At 52.4% G+C, this 18,212-nt stretch overlaps 1 protein-coding gene across 2 annotated transcripts; it reads right to left on the minus strand.

Annotated features, from left to right (window-relative positions):
* Positions 1-5,824: 5,824 nt before the first annotated feature.
* On the minus strand, positions 5,825-18,126 carry Ap5b1 (adaptor related protein complex 5 subunit beta 1). 2 transcript variants are annotated; one of them, XM_005063999.4, is made up of 5 exons: positions 17,985-18,126; positions 12,047-12,119; positions 9,061-9,724; positions 8,512-8,683; positions 5,825-8,410 (listed from the first exon to the last, which is right to left on the minus strand). In XM_005063999.4, the coding sequence occupies exons 4-5, from the start codon at positions 8,659-8,661 to the stop codon at positions 5,927-5,929; spliced, it is 2,634 nt and encodes an 877-aa protein (XP_005064056.1). In that variant the 5' UTR covers positions 8,662-8,683; positions 9,061-9,724; positions 12,047-12,119; positions 17,985-18,126; the 3' UTR covers positions 5,825-5,926. The 2 variants fall into 2 exon arrangements, with proteins under 2 accessions (XP_005064056.1, XP_040605385.1); XM_040749451.1 differs by lacking the exons at positions 9,061-9,724; positions 12,047-12,119; positions 17,985-18,126 and adding an exon at positions 8,951-9,046.
* Between the last annotated feature and the right edge of the window lie 86 nt (positions 18,127-18,212).

Genomic DNA, 18,212 nt, shown 5'->3' on the forward strand with positions numbered 1-18,212 from the left:
GGTGTGTTCCGGTGCCCTCTTCTGGCCTGAAGTGCAGGCATACAGGCAGACAGAACACTGTGTACAGAAGAAATAAATCTTAAAAAGAGAAAGAGAGGCCGGGCGGTGATGGCTCACACCTTTAATCCCGGCACTCGGGAAGCAGAGGCAGGCAGGTCTCTGTGAGTTCGAGGCCGGGCTGGACCTACAGCCTCCAAAACAATACAGAGAAACCCTGTCTCATAAAAACCAAAAAAATAAAAAAATAAAGAGAAAGAGAATCAATTCTCAAAGGTCATTCTGTGACTTTCACACGCATATACTTAAAGACACACACAGAAACAAGAATTTAAAGTCTTTTTCAGCTGTATAGTAAGTTTGAGGATAGCCTGGGCTACATGAGTCCCTATGTCAAAATAACAAAAGAATAAGTTATTCTGTGTATTCCCATGTCTGTTTTATGTCTATTTGTATAGTGGTCAAGTTTCCCTCATAAGTTCTATATTACATATAATGATATATATTTATTTCTTGGTAGTTTATATTTGGTTTTTCTATTGTATTTTCTAATTTGTCCTTAGTTGTACCAAAGATTGACACACTTTTCTGTGTGGGTAAGCCTTTTAGTTTTAATGAACTAAAGTTGCTGTAACAACCCCTCAGCCTTGTGGTTCCAGTATAAAAACAGCCACAGTTGAGGCAGAAGAGATGGCCTGTGGTTAAGAATGACTTCTGTTCTACTGGAGCACCTGAGTTGGGTCCTCAGCACCCAGGCTGGGCTATTCACAACTATCCATAACTCCAGGGGGATCTGGAGCCCTCATCTAGACTCTGAGGGTACTACACTCATGTGCACATATACACATAATTCATGGTGGCACGCCCCTTTAATCCCAGCACTCAGAAGGCAGAGGCAGGCGGAATTCCAGGTTAGCTGGGCATAGGTATTGTGACCTTGTCTCAAAAAAAAAAAGTAAATGAAGATAAAATATTAAAGAAACAAAAAAGAGAGTCGCAGACAATATATGAATGAGTGAGCATAGCTGTATTACAGAAAAACAGTATTTGTAGAGGCAGGTAGTGGGCTAGATGGGCCCTACAGTTATAATTTTCAGATCCTTCCTCTTGAGTAGAGCTGTCGATTATCAATATATTAATCTTCCAGGGGTACCTACCAAATTCTTTTGTTGCTCTTGATATTTTCATTTTGTCTTTTTGGGTTCTCCAGAATTAGTCTTCTCATTTTTTTTTTTGGTTTTTACGAGACAGGGTTTCTCTGTATTGTTTTGGAGGCTGTCGGTCCAGCCCGGCCTCGAACTCACAGAGATCCGCCTGCCTCTGCCTCCCGAGAGCCGGGATTAAAGGCGTGCGCCACCACCGCCCGGCAGTCTTCTCATTTTTAAATGAAAATTTTGACTTTCATTACTGTTTTTTTTTTCCAAGACAGGGTTTCTCTGTAGCTTTGGAGTCTGTCCTGGCACTCACTCTGTAGATCAGGCTAGCCTCAAACTCACAGAGATCTGTTTGTTTCTGCATCCTGAGTGCTGGGATTAAAGGTGAGCACTACCACCACTTGGTAACAAGATATATACGCATCTCTCCACAGCTCTTTCTCTCTTGGCCTCTCTGCTTCCCGAGTGCTAGCATTAAAGGGATGTGTCACCATGCCCATCTAAAGATTACTTTTTAATTAATTGCAGATTTGTAAGTCAGCTTATTAAGTATTCAGGAAATATAATGAGGCTGTGAAAATTCTGTCTTATACTTCTACAGTATAATTTACTATATTATAATTCATTCTTCAGAATAAGAAATTTTCAGGAAAAAGGACATTTCACTATATGAACTGGGGTAGGAGACACCGGCACACAATGGCCATTTCTAGTCTTCCAGTCCATAACGTACCTGGCCTGGTGAGTATTTTTGTGAGCTTAACAAGAACATTTAGGGTATAGAGTACACCAATTCTCTGAAGTCTCTTCCCAAAGTTAAAAGCCAGGGAACCATTTCGCTACTCATCTGTCATACCTTATACCAAAAACAAATAAGGGCACTACTTAAAAACACCACAGAATAGCAGTATGTCACATACATAGATGTAGAAACCCATGACTAACTTTGGCAAAATAGGAGATATGGCCATAACTTGGCAATGAAGCCCTAGCCAAGCATGTGTAAGATATTGGATTTGAACTGTGTATTGCAAATGCCTTTTGGTAACTACAACACTTGAGAGGATGAGGTAAGAGAATATATAAAGATTCAAGGACAGACCATATCTCATAAAAACCAATCAAACTCCCAGCAACACATACACATAGTTAGCAAATGGAGTCTAATAGTGCACACACAAAAAATAATTATATGACATGATGAAGTAGGATCTATTCCAGGTGTGGCAGACTGGTTTGATATTTAAAGAAATTCAATGGGCAGTGGTGGTATGCATCCTTAATCTCAGAGCCTGAGGAGGCAGAGGCAGTTGGATCTCTGAGCTCCAGGCCAGCGTGGTCTAGAGTGATTTCCAAGACACCCAAGGCTACACAGAGAAACCCTGTCTCAAAAAAATAAAAACAAAAGAGAGAGAAAACAAAAACCCATGTTTGACTGGGTGTTGGTGGCACACACCTTTAATCCCAGCACTCGGGAGGCAGAGGCAGGTGGATCTCTGTAAGTTCGAGACCAGCCTGGACTACCAAGGGAGTTCCAGGACAGCCTCCAAAGCCACAGAGAAACCCTGTCTCGAAAAAACAAAAAAAAATTATGTGAGTGTGTGTATCTCTACATAGGGATGAATGCATGTGTGCTGGTACCCTGGAGGTCGAGCCACAAGTGGCTATGAGCTGTTGGACATGGGTACTGGTACCTGAACTCTCCAGTCACCTGTAATATACTTTTGCTTGTTAAGACAGTCCACTATGGAGCTACTGGCTGGCTTTGAACTTGAAGCCTCAGGCTCTGGACTGTTAGGGTTACAGGCACTGGCCCTGGCAATGTGACACCTTGTATTGTAAGCAGGCAAAGGTTGAGTGTCCCTTAGAAGTTACCAAACTTTGCCAGGCACTGGTGGCACAGGCCTTTAATCCTAGCACTTGGAAGACAAAGGCAGGTGAATCCCTGTTGAGTTTGAGGCTAGCCTGGTCTACAGAGATCCAGGACAGGTTCCAGAGGTACACAGAGAAACCCTGCCTGGAAAAACAAAACAACAAAACAGCAACAAAAATTACCAAACTCGAGAAGTGGTTATGGAAACCCCGACTAGCCTGTTGGTTAGAATCACAGGCCACAACCTGGGACTTGTTATTGGTATCTGAACTGTGACACGGAACACGGAACTTGTTTTTGTGGGTGGAGTTGTTCGTCTGGTGTCCAGCACTGAAGGAGAGTGAACAAAACAGAAGTCCAGGAATGGGTAGGAAGATGGCCATGAGATAGAGGCTTCATCATTACATGGGCTAATGTGTGTGTGCATGTGTCTGTGGGCCTGTGTGAATGGGTGTGTGTGCACATGCGTGTAGTAGGCCTGAGGTGGGCAGTGGAAGCAGAGACTCTCAATAAACTTAGTAAGCAGCTACACTGCTTACTAAAAAGCTCCATCAGAGACAATAGTGGTGTACACCTTTAATCCCAGCACTCGGAAGGCAGAGGCAGGTGGATCTCTGTGAGTTCGAGGCCAGTCTTGTCTACAGAGTGAGTTCCAAGACAGCTAGGATTACACAGAGAAACCCTATCTGGGGGGGGGGCGCTGGAGACGCCTCATCTGCCCCCAGCTCTGAGATGAGAGCATGAGCTCTCACCTGATTTCCCATGGGTTCTGGGCTCTAACTCAGGTCCTCGGGTTTGTGCATTTTCCTGAGTCATCTCCCCAGCCCCCTGACCTATTATCCTTAGCTCAGGTTTAAGGCACTTCTTGCATTTGTATGAAAAGAACTGCTTTCCCGGGTCCCTTCATCACTATGACAAGAGCTGCATCGCACTACTGAGATGGTCTCTGAATTAGACATGGAGATGTCAAGCCTCTCTCTCTGGCTCAGTGGGTCTGAGGAGGCAGTGGCAGCACCCACTCCCCATGCCTGATCACCAAAAGGAGTTGGACTGCAGACGGGGTAGTTTGTCCTGGAGCAGAATAGCTCTAGTGGTGGCTTCTGTGGAAAATACTTCTCTAGCTTTCTCAACAATTGTGTAAGGAACTGACCTATATCCTTTCTCTACGCAAACCAGCTGAAGAAGTTTCTAGAATGGCCACCTTCCTGATTTGGCAATCGCTTCCAAGGTGAGCACTAGGTAACTGCTTCTTCCTCATTGAAATATTTCTGCAAGCTCAGGAGACTCAGGAAATATGAGGATCTGGAAGCTCAGAAAGTTACAGGATTAGTGAGGCCATCCCTCACGCCAGAAAGGCAGTCAACAGTTGCTGTGCCAAGCCTCAGGTGGAACTGTCTGCAAGACCGGTAAAAGCTCCAGTCAGGCTGCTTTCTGGCGGTCACCCAAGCTGGGGTGGCCTTTTTTGGTGATACAGCTGTCTTTGAGTCACCCATACTCCCTTAAGTAACTCCAATCCACTCGCTGGCTCATTAGCTAGACTTGAATGGCATTTTTCTTTGGTCAGTTGTAGATGCCCTATCTGGGATGAAAAGTCACTCAGCAGTAACAATTACTGCCACAACTTGCACTTGAACCTGGCCTTTTGCCAAAACTGGCCCAAGCCTTCTTTCCTCTCCTAGACTGACATCTAAGAAATCAGAGCAGAGGCAACTCTCTCTCTCTGTCTCTCACACACACACACATACACTCTCTCACACGCACCCACACATGAACTCTCACATGCACACACACACATGTGCACTCTCACACACATGCGTGCACTCTCTCATATATACATTCACTCACACACACATGCGTGCACTCTCACACACACGTGTGCACACACACATGCACTCACGCTCTCACACACACCCACACCCACACATGAACTCTCACTCACACACACGCATGTGCACTCTCTCACACACGTGCACATACACATGCACTCACGTTCTCTCTTTCTCTCACATACACACACACACACACACACACACACACACACAACCCCTACCTATACTTCTTTGCCCTGAACAACTCAGGCTGAGGTCGTTCTTCCACTCAGCACTGACTGCTGCTTCAGCACATCCTACTGGGGGCTTTTCAGGGCTGAAGACTGTGACTCCCACAGATCTATGCCGTGTGGCCTGTCATGGGATGACAAGATAGTACTCCCTCCCAGCCAAGTGGCCTCAGCTGCGGGGAGACCTGTAGAGCTGCGGCGAGGATGACACAGAGGAAAACACCTGACTGGGGCCTGGCACTAGCATTGGCTTCAGCATCTCTATGTAAGACACTGGAGAACAAACTTTTTATCTGAGAAGGTTCCTAAGCACAGACCGGGACTCCTGGGGGCTGCCATTAGAAGCTAGGCTTTTTAAAAACCAATCATGTGGGCCCCTCCATCTGCTCAGAACCTTGCCGGCACACCCTCTCTACAATGGACTCCAACCAGGACTTCCTAGGAAGGGGCCATCTAGTCACCAAGCCTTCTCTCCCAAGTCCAGGCTGCTAGTTTATTGTGCTATGTAGCTGAGTGAGGGCCAGAGTGAGGAGGCCAAACTTCAAGCTCCAGCCTTCACACAAAGTCACAGAGGGATCCCGGGCTAGGCCAGACCTCACAGGAAACATATTGTGCAGACTATCGGATCAGTTATGATGTCTGCAGGACTAGAACTAGTCTGGATCTTTTTAGGGGCTTAAGAGTCAACGCCAGTAAATCTGCTCCTAATAAGGGTTCAAAAGCAAACAAGCCAGTGAGAGCTGTCAGTGAGTATGGTTTTATGGTAGGACCTACAAGAATATGCTCCTTTGACAGTCCCTTGGCCCAGTCCCCCGGGAGCAACAAGTCCTGCCCCGCCTGGCGTTAGTGGGCTGCAAGGCTCCGGAGGAAGTCCCCAGCCAGAGGCAGCACGGCCCAGTTGTCAGTCCTCAGGGCCACAGGCACACCGTCCGCCTGAGCTTTCTCCAGTCGTAGCAGCAGCATGGAGTCGGGGGGCAGCTGGACAGCTATGAGGTAGGTGGTGGGGGGCTGAGCCACCACAACAAAAGGCTCTAGGTGTTGGGACACCAAGGCCTCCAGGCCCTGTGGCCCAAGTGGACACCACATACGACTTTCTACACCCTTTGGCAGGCAGGAGTTCCAGCGATCATCAAAGAAACACAGCTCAGAGCCCTTGGGGAGCTGGGGGAAAGGCAGGAAGAGGTCAGCAAACTTCACAGACAAGGGTGGCAGGTGAGCGTGGCATGTGAGGCCAGCGGGTGTGGTATAAAGGGCCTGGACATGAAGGCGAGCAGGGGCCGGGCGTCGGGGCTGCAAGGGCAGGAACAGAGGATGGGCAGGCTGTCCCGGACGCAAACAGGGTATGTGGACAGCCTCCAAAGGCCCATAGAGCTGCCCTGCCACACGGAAGCGCAGCTCCAGAGAGTAGACAGGAACCTCCAGGGCCTCCACCTGCAGGCGCAGCACCAGGGGCGGGCCTTTGGCCTTCTGAGGCTCCACACTCAACTGAATTGGAGCTGGAGTCTCCTGCACCATCAGCGCTGATGCAAAGCCCTGGTTCTCAGCCACCAGTGACGAGGCCAGTGCAGGTGCAGCAAGTGAGGGGCCCAGGGCCATCCCCAACTTGGAACTTGACAGATGGGAAAAGAGGATATAGTAGAGTCGGGCGTGGTCCCGCCCATCCGCATCCTCCAGCTGTCGGGCGAGTACCTGCAGCAAGCCTGCCAGCCCATCTCCCCCACCTGTCCGCAGCAGAGAGCAGCACACCCGCAGCAGGGCCTGCTGTAGGCCCCAGTCAGTGCAGTGCACGGCGGCAGCCTGCAGAAAGCTAATGGTGGCCCTCTGAGCATCTCCCTCTGCAACCTTCGCCAGCAGTCGAAGGTGCCAGCAGAGTGATTCGCTCTTGCCTGGCCTGGCTATCACCTCTTGCTGCAGCACCGCCCTGAGGGGCTCTCTCAGCTCGGGGTTTACCTGATCTAAGAGGTCCACAAAATGGGGAGCTAGGGAAGGCCGAGCTCGGTACAGTTGGGCCAGTCCGTGGATCAAAGATGTGCACACTGCAGGTTGCCCAGCCAGGCAGCTGGCGACCAGGTATGAGGCCTGGAAACAGAGAGTGGCCAAGGCTTGGGGGCCACCATCTAGGGCTGCCCTCTGCTGTAGGCCAGCCAGCAGCTCCTGTAGGTACCACTGTGGGCTGTGAACTTGCTCTTCCTCCTCTTCCTCAGCATCAGCGCAGAGCAGGCAGAGCAGATGCAGGCGGGCCAAGAGGACCATTGGGTCATGTAGGACACTGGGCATGAGGCCCCGGCTCAGCTGGGGACCCAACAGCAGGGGGGCGGCCTCTTCCCCTTCTGAGCCTAGCGGACAATTCTCTGGGAAGCTCAGGATGCAGTGCAGGTAGAAGAGGCATGTGGGTGAGGGCAAGGCCGGGTGCTGGGCCACCAGGGTGAGCCTGCGGAGCAGCAGAGCCTCATCCTGAGCAGTGAACAGGGCCTCACCGAAGGCCGCCTTGAGAGCCAGGACGGAGTGCAACAGTGTCAGCTGTGCTGTGCCCAGCAACCGAACTAGCTGTGGCTTGAAAACCACTGGTGGCTGTCCCCGAAGACCCCGAAGGGCCCAGCCCAGCAGCCACAGAAGCTGAGCCTGAGCCACAGGAGTGAGAAGGTAGGAGGTGTCCAGAAGCTGGGCCACAGCAGCCTTCAGCTCCCGGGCCTCCTCAGGGCTGGGCTCCAGCAGTGGAGAGCCATGCTCCTCCTCACTTGTGGGCCAGCTGCGTGCCTGGGGCAGAAGATGGGCACCCCACTCTTCAGCTAGTGACCAGTCCCAGGGACAACTCCCAGTGGAGGAGACTCCAGCCACAAGCAGGCCTTGCAGGCCAGTCCCAGGCCCAGGCCTGGATGGTACCGCCAAGGTGTTGTGCAGAACAAGGGCCAGCAGCAGGCTGACAGGCTGGATGGGACCCATTTGCCCTAGGAGGCTTCGCAGCATGCCCAGGGAGCCAGCCAGCAGCCCAGGCTTACAACGCTCAAGTTCCCCAAGGCATTCACACGCCGTGGCCTGCAGGTGGCGCTGTTCTGAAGTGGTTCCAAAGCTTCGTCCCATGTCTCGGCCTGAAGCTAAACCAAGTAGAAGGGGCAGGAGTCGGCAGGAAGCTCCCGAAGTGGGTCCCAAAGCACCTCCTGACACCAGGACTGTGGTGGCTGCCAATAGCAGGAGCCTCCGGAGAGCTGAAGGCTTCGAGGGCAGGAGGGCAAGTGTGTCCAACAAGGAGGTGGCAGCAGCCTCCGCGGCAGGTGCATCAGACCACAGTTTGTCGGAATACTCCAAGCTCAGTGTCAGTAAGGAAACCTGACATGGGGGATTTAAGAGGGACTCGTGAAGATGAAGGTCAGCATGCAGTAGTACGTGCAACCACGTGGACCACAGCAGAGCACACGGACACGACCTACCTTGGTCTGCTCGCTTAGCTTTTCACTCCTTAGGTCACTCAGCAGGTCGCGACCCAGATCCTCACCTTCGGCACCTGCCAGGAAGGCAGATGGGCTGGCTCGGAAAGCCCCCAGGCGCTGGGCCCAGGCTTCACGACTCAGGGGTCCCATGGTCAGTCATCCACTAAATTCTCTGCAGAGGGAAAGAGTATCAGGCCCTCGGGCGCAGACACGGCGGCGAGGACGCGCAAGACCTTCACGGCCGCCAGAGGGCGCCCGGGTCCTCCCCGACCCCTCGTCCCTGAGGGTCTGCTGTCACCCTAGGGGCGGCCTTGCAGACCCCAACAGAGACCCCAATGCCCAAGTTCCAAGCTGAAATCTGGAGGCTTCAGGGATGAGGCAGAAAGCAGCGGCTCAAGCCCCTGAGGGATAGGAACCGCCGCGATCAGGGTGGGGGTACCCGGGAGGTGCGTGCCGAGAGCTCATTAGGCTGCCCGCCTACGAGGAGCACCGAAACCACAGCGTCGCCTGGGCCCCTGGCGCCCGTGGTAACGGGCCGGCCTCTCTCACCGCTTGAGTCAGCTGCCGCAGGCGCTCGGTCGGCTCCTTCCGGGCTGGCAGGCTGGCGGCGCGGGCCGGGGCGGGGCGCGCGGCGCGTGGGCGGCCGGGACCGGGCGAGCCCAGAGGCGGGGCGTAACGGAGCCTCCGCCTGCCACGCCCGCCGGGCCCGCAGGTGTCGACACGCCGGTTTCGCCAGGTCTGAGTAACTGTCTCGCTCTGCAGGCCCCCTGCCCCGAAACCGCCGCAGGCACGGGCAGAGGCGGAGTGTGGTGGGCCGAGCTCTCGGCCCGCTCCCCGATGGGGTGGAACAGCGGCTTTGGTGGATCGGGAAGGCCGCCGGCGCGTTCCCTAGCCGCCCCACACGGCCCTCAAGAGTGTGGGTCTTTGAGCGGCCGCTGGGGGGGCGCGCGGGACGCACTCCCAGGGCAGAGCAGGAAGAGCGAGGCGCGGGTCACGGTGGGACCGGTCGGACCGGCGCCGCAGAGCTTGGCTTGGCGTCCTCAACGCTGACCGGGCGGGGGGGCGGAGAGGGGGACACCCCGCTCTGCTTGGAGGCGAGGAGCGGGCGCCAGAGTCGCAGCTGGATGGTAGCCGCTGACCTTTGTCCGAAGCCACACCGGTTGCGAATAAGGGTCAGGCAGGCAGGCGGGGCGGGCCTTACGCCGCAGCGAAGCTGAAAAACAACGGGATCCTGACTTTGGGTGTGCGTGTTGGTGGGGCCTGGAGGATCACTCAGCTCGTAGCACGACTAACGTGGGCTGAGAAACCAAGACTTGAGTAGAGAGACCGGGCTGCCAGAAACCTAGGGTCAAGTGGTGTACTCCCTACTGGAGTCCGGAGAGCTGGATCCAGGCTGCGCCTCAGGAACTGGGCTTGTGGCTCAGGAACTCCATGCTGTGGATACCCATTGGCCGCTAGTTTCCAGGGCACTACTCCCTACTGGTGTCCAATTCTCGCCGCCCAGCGTCCTCAAGCCTTCTGCTAGCCTCTTGAAGATGAAACACCTGAGCCCCTGTTGCGAACCTCTGGCACCTTGTCTCCCTTTTGGTTGCCCAAGCCCCTCCCTCCCCATCCTGGCCCGCCCCGCAGATAAGAGTGGAGAGGTAGAATCCTAAAAGGAAGGGTGCATGGGCCCCCAGAACAAGGATAGGAGACGGACGAAGATGGGGCTGGTCCAGCTTGAAGACTCGACCGGGCCTCCTCTGGGCTCTGGCTCCACAGCTGACTCACAGGCGACAGCTCTAAACCACTTCCCTCTAGGTGCCTCAGTTTCCCCATCTATAAATTGGGAGTGATGACTCCTGTACACGGAGCTTTGGGGTGAGGCGCCTGGCTAATTAGGCCTAAGATGAAAGAGGCCAAGATGAGAGCAGCCCTGGGCTTGGAGGGCAGGTTGGGGTAGGAGCCTGTCTGGTTTCCCTGTCTGAGGCCCAGAGGGTGCTGATAACTGCAGGTCCTGTCTCCCAGCTCTCCAGGAGCCAGGAAGGATTATTAAATCCTGTTACAGTTGAGGAGAGAGGCTTCAGGGGTCAGGGAGTCCAACTCTGGCTGGGTCCCAAGCTTCTGATGCTGTAGCCTCTGCCAACATCCAGCCTCTCTGGGCTTGGGTTCTTTGAGGTGGCATGTGTGGTTTCCTGAACTCCCCAGGGCTCATGGCAACCCTGTCATGCATGAGCTTTCACAGGAGCCCAGAAAAGCAGAAAAGGTGTAGTCTGTGGCACAAAGTCCCAGAGCCTCTCGTAAGCAGAACTGTGTTTCTGCTACATGCCTCGTCTGCCTCCCTCAGGTCTCCGGGTGTCTTCTGAATGGGCCCTGTCCTCATCTGCCTACCCAAATCCTCTGTGAGAGGTGATGTTTGATTTGTCCTGGTAATCGCCTGGGCGTAAGAGAGGTGTCCTTGCTCACCATCAGGCCCTCCTGAGAGAGTGACATGTCTGGTGTAAGGAGACAGGAGTTCCCATCTGTTACCCTCACCTCTTCCCTCCTCTGCATTTCTGTCCTTCCCCATGAAGGAGAGTTCTGGAGAAAGCTAGACAATACACTGGAAAAAGGAAAAGTTAATCTTTGAATGGCCCTGGGCCTTGATTTTTTTTGGGGGGTGGGAAGTTTAGAGACAGGGTTTCTCTGTGACTTTGGAGGCTGTCCTGGAATTAGATCTTGAGACCAGGCTGGTCTCGGAGTCACAGAGATCCGCCTACCTCTGCCTCCTGAGTGCTGGGATTAAAGGCGTGTGCCACCACCTCCCGACCTTGATTTTATTTTTTTAATATAATGTTTACTAAGTCTTTGGACATTTGACATCATGCACTCCAATCCCATTCATTTCCCAGTACTTGGTCTTCCCTCCACCCTTCTACCCCTCCCATTTTCTCATCTGTCAAATGGGACCTAAAAACAACCCCCTCCCCATAGCACTGGGTGCTGCGGATACAGGGATGCTTCACAAAAGGAGCCCATGAACCAAAAAGCATAGTAGGTACCAGGGCAGGGATTGGGGAATGGAGGGTTGCTGTGAATGTGCACAGAATTTTCTTTTGCAGTGATGAAAACTGCTGGCGAGTTTTATGTCAACTTGACACAAGCTAGAGTCGTCTGAGAGGAGGGAAGGAAGCTCAACTGAGATCTGGATGTAAGATGTTTTCTTAGTTAGTGTTTGATGGAAGAGGGTTCAGCTCATTTTGGGTGGTGCCATTCCTGAGCTAGTTGTCCTGAGTTCCATAAGTAAGCAGGCTGAGCAAGCCATAGGGAGCAGCCCTCCATGGCCTATGAATCAGACTCCTGCCTCCAGGTTCCTGTCCTGACTTCTTTTTGTGATGGACTGTGATGTGGAAGTGTAAGCCAAATAAACCCTTTCTTCCCCAACGTTTGGTCACGATATTTCATCACAGCAATAGTCACTCTAACTGAGACAGAAAGCACCTGAACTTAAGGGTTATTGCTGTATGATAAAACTATTTAAAATGGTGTTATTTGGGTTGGCCATGGTGGTAGATACCTTTAATCCCAGAACTCAGGATGCAGAGATGAGTTTCAGACCAGGGAGGGCAGTCCAGGACTAAGTAGTGAGGCTGTATAAAAAAAGAAAGAAAGAAAAGACAAAAGAAATAAAACAATGTTACTGTCAACCTGTAATCACAGCTACTCAAGAACCTGAGGCAGAAAGGTAAAATCTTCAAGGTTTGACTACAGAAAGATCAAAATCAATTAGGTCAACTTAGCAAGACCCCATCTCAGGAAGCAAAAAGGGAACTGGGGTACATATTTGTGATAGAAGGCTTGCTTAGCATGTTCAAGGCCTAGTACCATAATTTTGGGGGGGGTTTCGAGACAGGGTGTGGCTTTGGAGGCTGTCCTAGAAATTGCTCACATAGACCAGGATGGTCTTAAACTCTCAGAGATCCTCCTGCCTCTGCCTCCAGAGTGCTGGGATTAGAAGGTGTGTGCCACCACCGCCTGGTGGTAAAATTATTTTTAAAATGGCTTTGTAAATAGGATTCCCTGAGCCTGGGGCTTGCTACACGAACATAAGGACCCAAGTTTGAATCCCCCAGCATCCACATAAACGCTGAGTGTGGCAGTGAGCACCTATGATCCTAGTGCTAGTAAGGCAAAAACAAGAGGATCCTGGGAGCTCAGACAGTCTAGCCAAATCAATGTGTTCCAAGCTCAGTGAGAGGCCCTGTCTAAAATGAAAGCAACAAAGAGAGAGAGAGGAGAGAAAAAGACAAGCAAGGAAGAAAATTTGTGTGGAGAGCAATTGAAGAAAACACCTGACTTCAATTCCTGGTCTTCGCATACTTGTAAGCACACACACATACACCCTTAAAATATGCATGTGTACATACAAAAATAACATAAAAGGTAAAAACAAACAGGTCCTAGAAAAATCTAGTACTGGTGGGATAGCATTGACAAACTGGTAAAAACAAAATGTCATAGTGAAAGAATACAAAGAGAACAGAATCCAGGGGTGGAGGTGGCAGTGGGGACAAGAACTTAGCTGGGGCATCAGCTCTAGGACAAAGGAACGTTTGCCAGAAGCCTGGATGAGGAGCAGCCGGTTCTGAGATAGGGACAAGGGTAGTTGCAGAAGAGGCTGAGCTGAGGAGATGGTGGCCAGCTTTGGGGAGGAAGGCAGTTTGGGGGGCACACGGTGCAGGGAGGCAGAGGTCCCAGGAGCAGGGTTCTTGGGGCCTGGGGATGCTCTACTGAAGAGAGAGGAGGGGCATGGGTTTTCACAGTTATGGCTGGTGAGCTATGGAGCAGGCGAACTATGGCAGGGGCGGCTGGGGAGAGAGGGGTTGGGAAGAGAGAGGCAGTGACCTGGGGCTGTGGGGTTGTGGCACTTGGAAGCTGATAGCTCGGACATCAGAGATAGAAAAAATATGGAGACTGTCATCTGGGCCTAAAACCGGCAGATGGGACCTGTGGCTACTGCGGTGGAGCTCCACCCCACTCTTTGGTACCTGCCGAGAGCAACCAGCTCCATTCCGTGGTGAAAACCCGTCCCTTCTGCCTATGGTGCCCAGCCTTTCACCATATGTCTAGGGGTAGCCCCCTGTCAGGAGCTTCACAGCTTCCAAGGCCTATTACCAAACGGCTGGAAAAGCTGCTGGTTGGCAGGGTATGGTGGCACGGGCTAGTAATCCCAACACTTGGGAGATGGAGGCAGGAGAAACAACATTGTCCTCAGCCAGATAGGGAGAGGCCAGGCTGGACTGTTGGACACCTGGCTTAGCTGAGGGAGTGCAGGAGGGAAGTCGCTCAAGTGGCTGGACCCCATCAGCCTGCTCTGAAAGGCTGTCTACTTCAGAGCTGCTGTCCCCTAGGCAAAGGTCATTCTGCAGAATCTCCTGACTCCCAAAGGTCAGAGCTCGAACTAGGAGCCCAATGCTACAGCTAGGGAAACTGAGGCCCTGAGAGGGTAGGTGACTTGCCCCAGATCCACAGGCACTATCTGCAGTTGGATTCTTTTCTATGTCTTTTCAGCATGTATCTCCCATGATCCTTCATGCTTTAGGCCTCCAGCTTCACAGCTCCTTCCTCATCTCCATCCCATCCTGGCTCCTAAGCACTTCTGTAAGACATGGAGGAACACTTGCCCACTGTCCAATGCCCTTCCTAGCTCTTCAGGCTCCTTGGGATGGAAATTGTGCATCATACTCAGAAAGCATGCATTGGACATCATGGTCCTTGCTTGCTGTGGTTCCTGCTTCCTCTTGTCCTCTATACCAACAGGTGATGTCACTGAAGACACATGACTCACGGCTTGGTTTTCACGGTGACTCACCCGCCTTCTCTTACTTGGACCATTTCAGTAGGTCCAACATAGCCCTGGTTTCCTTACCGCCACCTCCCTGCCTCTGCTTCCCTCAGCACATCCCAGGTCACGCCCCACCTTTCACCCTCCCTCCCTCCCAGCATCCAGCATCCAGCTGCCACAGCTGCACACACCACATCGGTTTTCTATCATGGGCCTTAGTCCCAGCTTTTCCTGCTGCTCATGATCTTTGTCATTTTGTCCAGCTGGCTCCCACCTGTCACTCGGACCTCAGCAAGCCCACCTGCCACCACCACAGTCCCCTAGTTAACCCTCCCACAGTGCAGCTTTCTACCGTACTGTAACATCTCCAGAGCTAGTACCTAGTGGTAACTCATGACATATCTGGGAGTTGAATTAAGAGATAGAGACGAATGGTATTTGGCCAATGGCCACAGAGCAGAAGTGTCTCCTTACGATGCTCGTAACTTAGCTCAGACCCAAGTTCCCATACCTTGTCTAGCTCCAGGGTGCCCATGACCCAAAGCTCATACGCAGGCAACCTGTGGGTCAAATCTCTGGGTTAGCATATGGCTCAATGGGCAAACACTTGCTAAGCCAGCATGAGGACCTGAGTTCTGATGCTCAGCTCCCATGTGCACCTGGAGCCCTGTGCTGGGGGATGGAGACAGGGAAATCTCTGGAGCTCATCGCTCAGCTAGTCTAGCTGAAACCACAAGTTCTAGGTCCAGTGAGAGGCCCTATCTTTTGTACTTTTTTGAGACAGTCTCTCTACATAGACTGGTTCCCCTGGAACTCATTATATAGATCAGGATGGCCTTGAACTCACAGAGATAAACCTGCCTCTGCCTCCTAAGTGCTAAGCTCAAAGGTGTACACCACCACACCCGACAAAGAGACACTGTCTTAAAGAATAAGGTAGAGTAGCTGTAGAGATGTCTTATCAGTTAAGAGCATCTGTTGCTGTTATAGAAGATCTGAGGTCAATTCCCAGCATCCACATGGCCACTCACCACCACCTGTAACTCCAGTTTCAGTACATCTGATGCCCACGCCTGGCTTCCTCAAGCACCAAGTATGCATGCAATACATAGACACATGCAGGCAAAACATACAAATAAGTAAAAATGTAAAGGCTAGTCACTCATTCCACAAATATTTATTGATATCCCACTGGAGCTGCAGCAGCAGATAGGCATTACAGACAGAGCCCACTCTCCCAGACCTCATTCTGTTCATTGTGACTCTATCAGTGGAGACAGTGGACTGGCTGGCTTTATCCATTTGAGCTCCCCACCTGGATTTCCGGACATCCAAAGTGCTCTCTGATGAGAAAGCCTGGCTTTGTGTTCGGGGTCACCTATGAAGACTTTACCATAGACTCTCCTGCACACTCACTAGGACCAACCTGACTGGATGGCACTACAAAAGAGCTCAAGAAATACTATGGAAGCTGGGCATGCTTTAATCCCAACAGTCTGGAGGCAGAGGCAGGCAGATCTCCATGAGCTCAAGGTCAACCTGGTTTACATAGAGAGTTCCAGGACAGACAGACAGAGATACACAGAAAGAACTTGTCTTAAAAAAAAGAAAGAAAGGGGAACAAAAAAGAAACGGGTTTCACTGAGGGGAAAAGAAAGCAAGACAGACAGACTATGGTAAGTAAGCCAAGTTAGGCATGGTGGTACACACTTTTATCCCAGCACTTGGGAGGCACAAGTAGGTGGATCTCTGAGTTCAAGGTCATCCTGGTCTACAATCAAGTTCCAGGACAGCCAAGGCTACACAGAGAAACTCTGTCTCAAAGAAAAAGCCAAAAAAGGGAGAGAGAGAGAGAGAGAGAAGGAAAGAAGTGAGCCAAGTTCAGCTGTCTCCTAGACAATCCACGTTGCTGCCCCAGGATTTATTGCTAAAGATAAGCATACAGTAGGTGCTCACTTAATGTTAGTTGAAGGTCAAGGTCCAACATCAGAATGAAAGGTGGATAAGGGAAGAGTGAACTATGATAGACAGTTCTCTAGGGACAGCAAGGGGAGTAGCAGACCTTATTGGCTCCTAAGAAGGGTCTAGCACTTTCCCAGTAACACTATGAGGTAGGTGATAGGATTCTCCAGGATGGGAGAGTTCAGGCCCTAGGTCAAACTTCTTCCTGCTCAGTGAGGAGGAAGCAGGTGTGTCTCCCCCCATGCACCCATCTTCACGAAGATCCTGGGGTCTCTTCAAGTATTCCCACTTTTGAAACGCCCTCCGAATGACTTTGAATGCACCCTAAGCACATCCCTCTCCTTTTTTGCTTGTCTTGTGCAGATGCATGCATGGCACCAATTCCAAGGTATTCCGAGTTGGCGGTAAGAGCCTACCTTCTGAGCCACCTCCATAGCTTTTGTTTCTTTGGACTCTTTGGATGTTTTGTTTTTGAGACAGTATTTACGATGAAACTTAGGTTGGCCTCTAACGCTCAGCTTTCCTGCCCCAGCTTCCCACGTGCTGGGTTACAGCCTGTGACTCCTGACTTTTGAACTGTGTGAATCCACTTATCAGACTAATTCCCCTCACAATATGTTCCAGCAAACATTTAACACTATATGAGAAAGGTGTACTAGGCCTGGAGTCTAAAATGTTAGCAGCCTTTAACTGCAGGTCCCATCCCTGCCTTTAATAGGTCAGCCAGTAAAAGAAACCCAGCCACGGCCAAAGTGTCACAGTGAAATGGCTCATGAAGGCCACGGAACACTCCCGGGCAGTTCCATGGGGGTGGGGCATCTCTCCAACTGGGCCTGCTGAAGAATACAGCAAGGCGGATGGGGAGTAGTTGCTGGCTGAGTTCACACCCAGGGAGGGCCACCGGCCGCCACAGGCAAGAGAGGACTGGGTCCGGCCTCAGCTGGGGTCCTCATCCTCTGGTCTCTTGCAGATTTTCGGAATCCCAAATCCGGCTATTTATGACCAGGAGAGCTTGGGCGACTGTGCTAGACTATATGCCAAGACGCTGGCCTCAGTAAATTTAAACGCCCGCGCAACCGGAAGGCAGGCCAGAGCTTTGGATCCGCAGGCGAGTCCGAGCCTCCCGGTCCACGCTCTCCTGACGCCTTGCGTGCCTTCCCGCAGGAAGCCAGTGCCCAGCAAATACCTCTGTGCTGAACCAAGAATTGCTCAGCCTGGCCTTGGGGATCCAGGGCCGCTGGGTGCGGACCTGGGCGCCTGTTCCCGCCCGGTGGCTTTGTACCTCTTGGGGCGCCCCGGGCGCGTCAGGCTGGGCCCTGGCCTGTTGGGCGAGTTTTATGTCATCGCCCACGGTGCGTGCGAGCGCCGGTGCAAATAACGTTGCCCTCCCTTCCCTTCCCGTGCCTTTTCCCTCCGAAACTCTAGTTTGCAAACCTGAGCACACCAGGCAAGGGAGGTCCGGGGCGGACCGGGTGCTGCTGGGTGTGGGGACCGGAGCCCGTCCCCCCATACCCCAGTCGGGCCGCCCCGCCCGTGCCGCGAGGCCACCTCACCCGCAGCGGAATGGAAACCGGTTCGACAGGTAACAAATAGGTGGGTTGTCACCGTTATTTCCCAACGCATGCGCCATCGCTCTCCCGGCCACTCCAAGCTAATTAGATCAGATCAACACCCCCACCCCACCCCCGCCCGAGCCACCAACACACACCGCCGCGAGCCAATAAAGCGTGAACCCGTCCGTCCAGCTCGCACTTGAAGACTTCTCGAGCGGCCGCAGGGACGCCAGTCGAGCCAAGGGACGCTCACTTGGCGCTTCTCGATCCGGGTGCACCTGGCTTCACCCGCTCTGCGGGCACCGGCGACTTTCGGCGGAGTTGGAAGTGCCACGCGCGGCGCCTGGTACTCTCTTTCCTCAGAACGTGGGCACGCCTTGGCG

This window comes from Mesocricetus auratus, unplaced genomic scaffold (genome assembly GCF_017639785.1).
Source record: "Mesocricetus auratus isolate SY011 unplaced genomic scaffold, BCM_Maur_2.0 Super-Scaffold_4256, whole genome shotgun sequence".
NCBI lineage: Eukaryota > Metazoa > Chordata > Mammalia > Rodentia > Cricetidae > Mesocricetus > Mesocricetus auratus.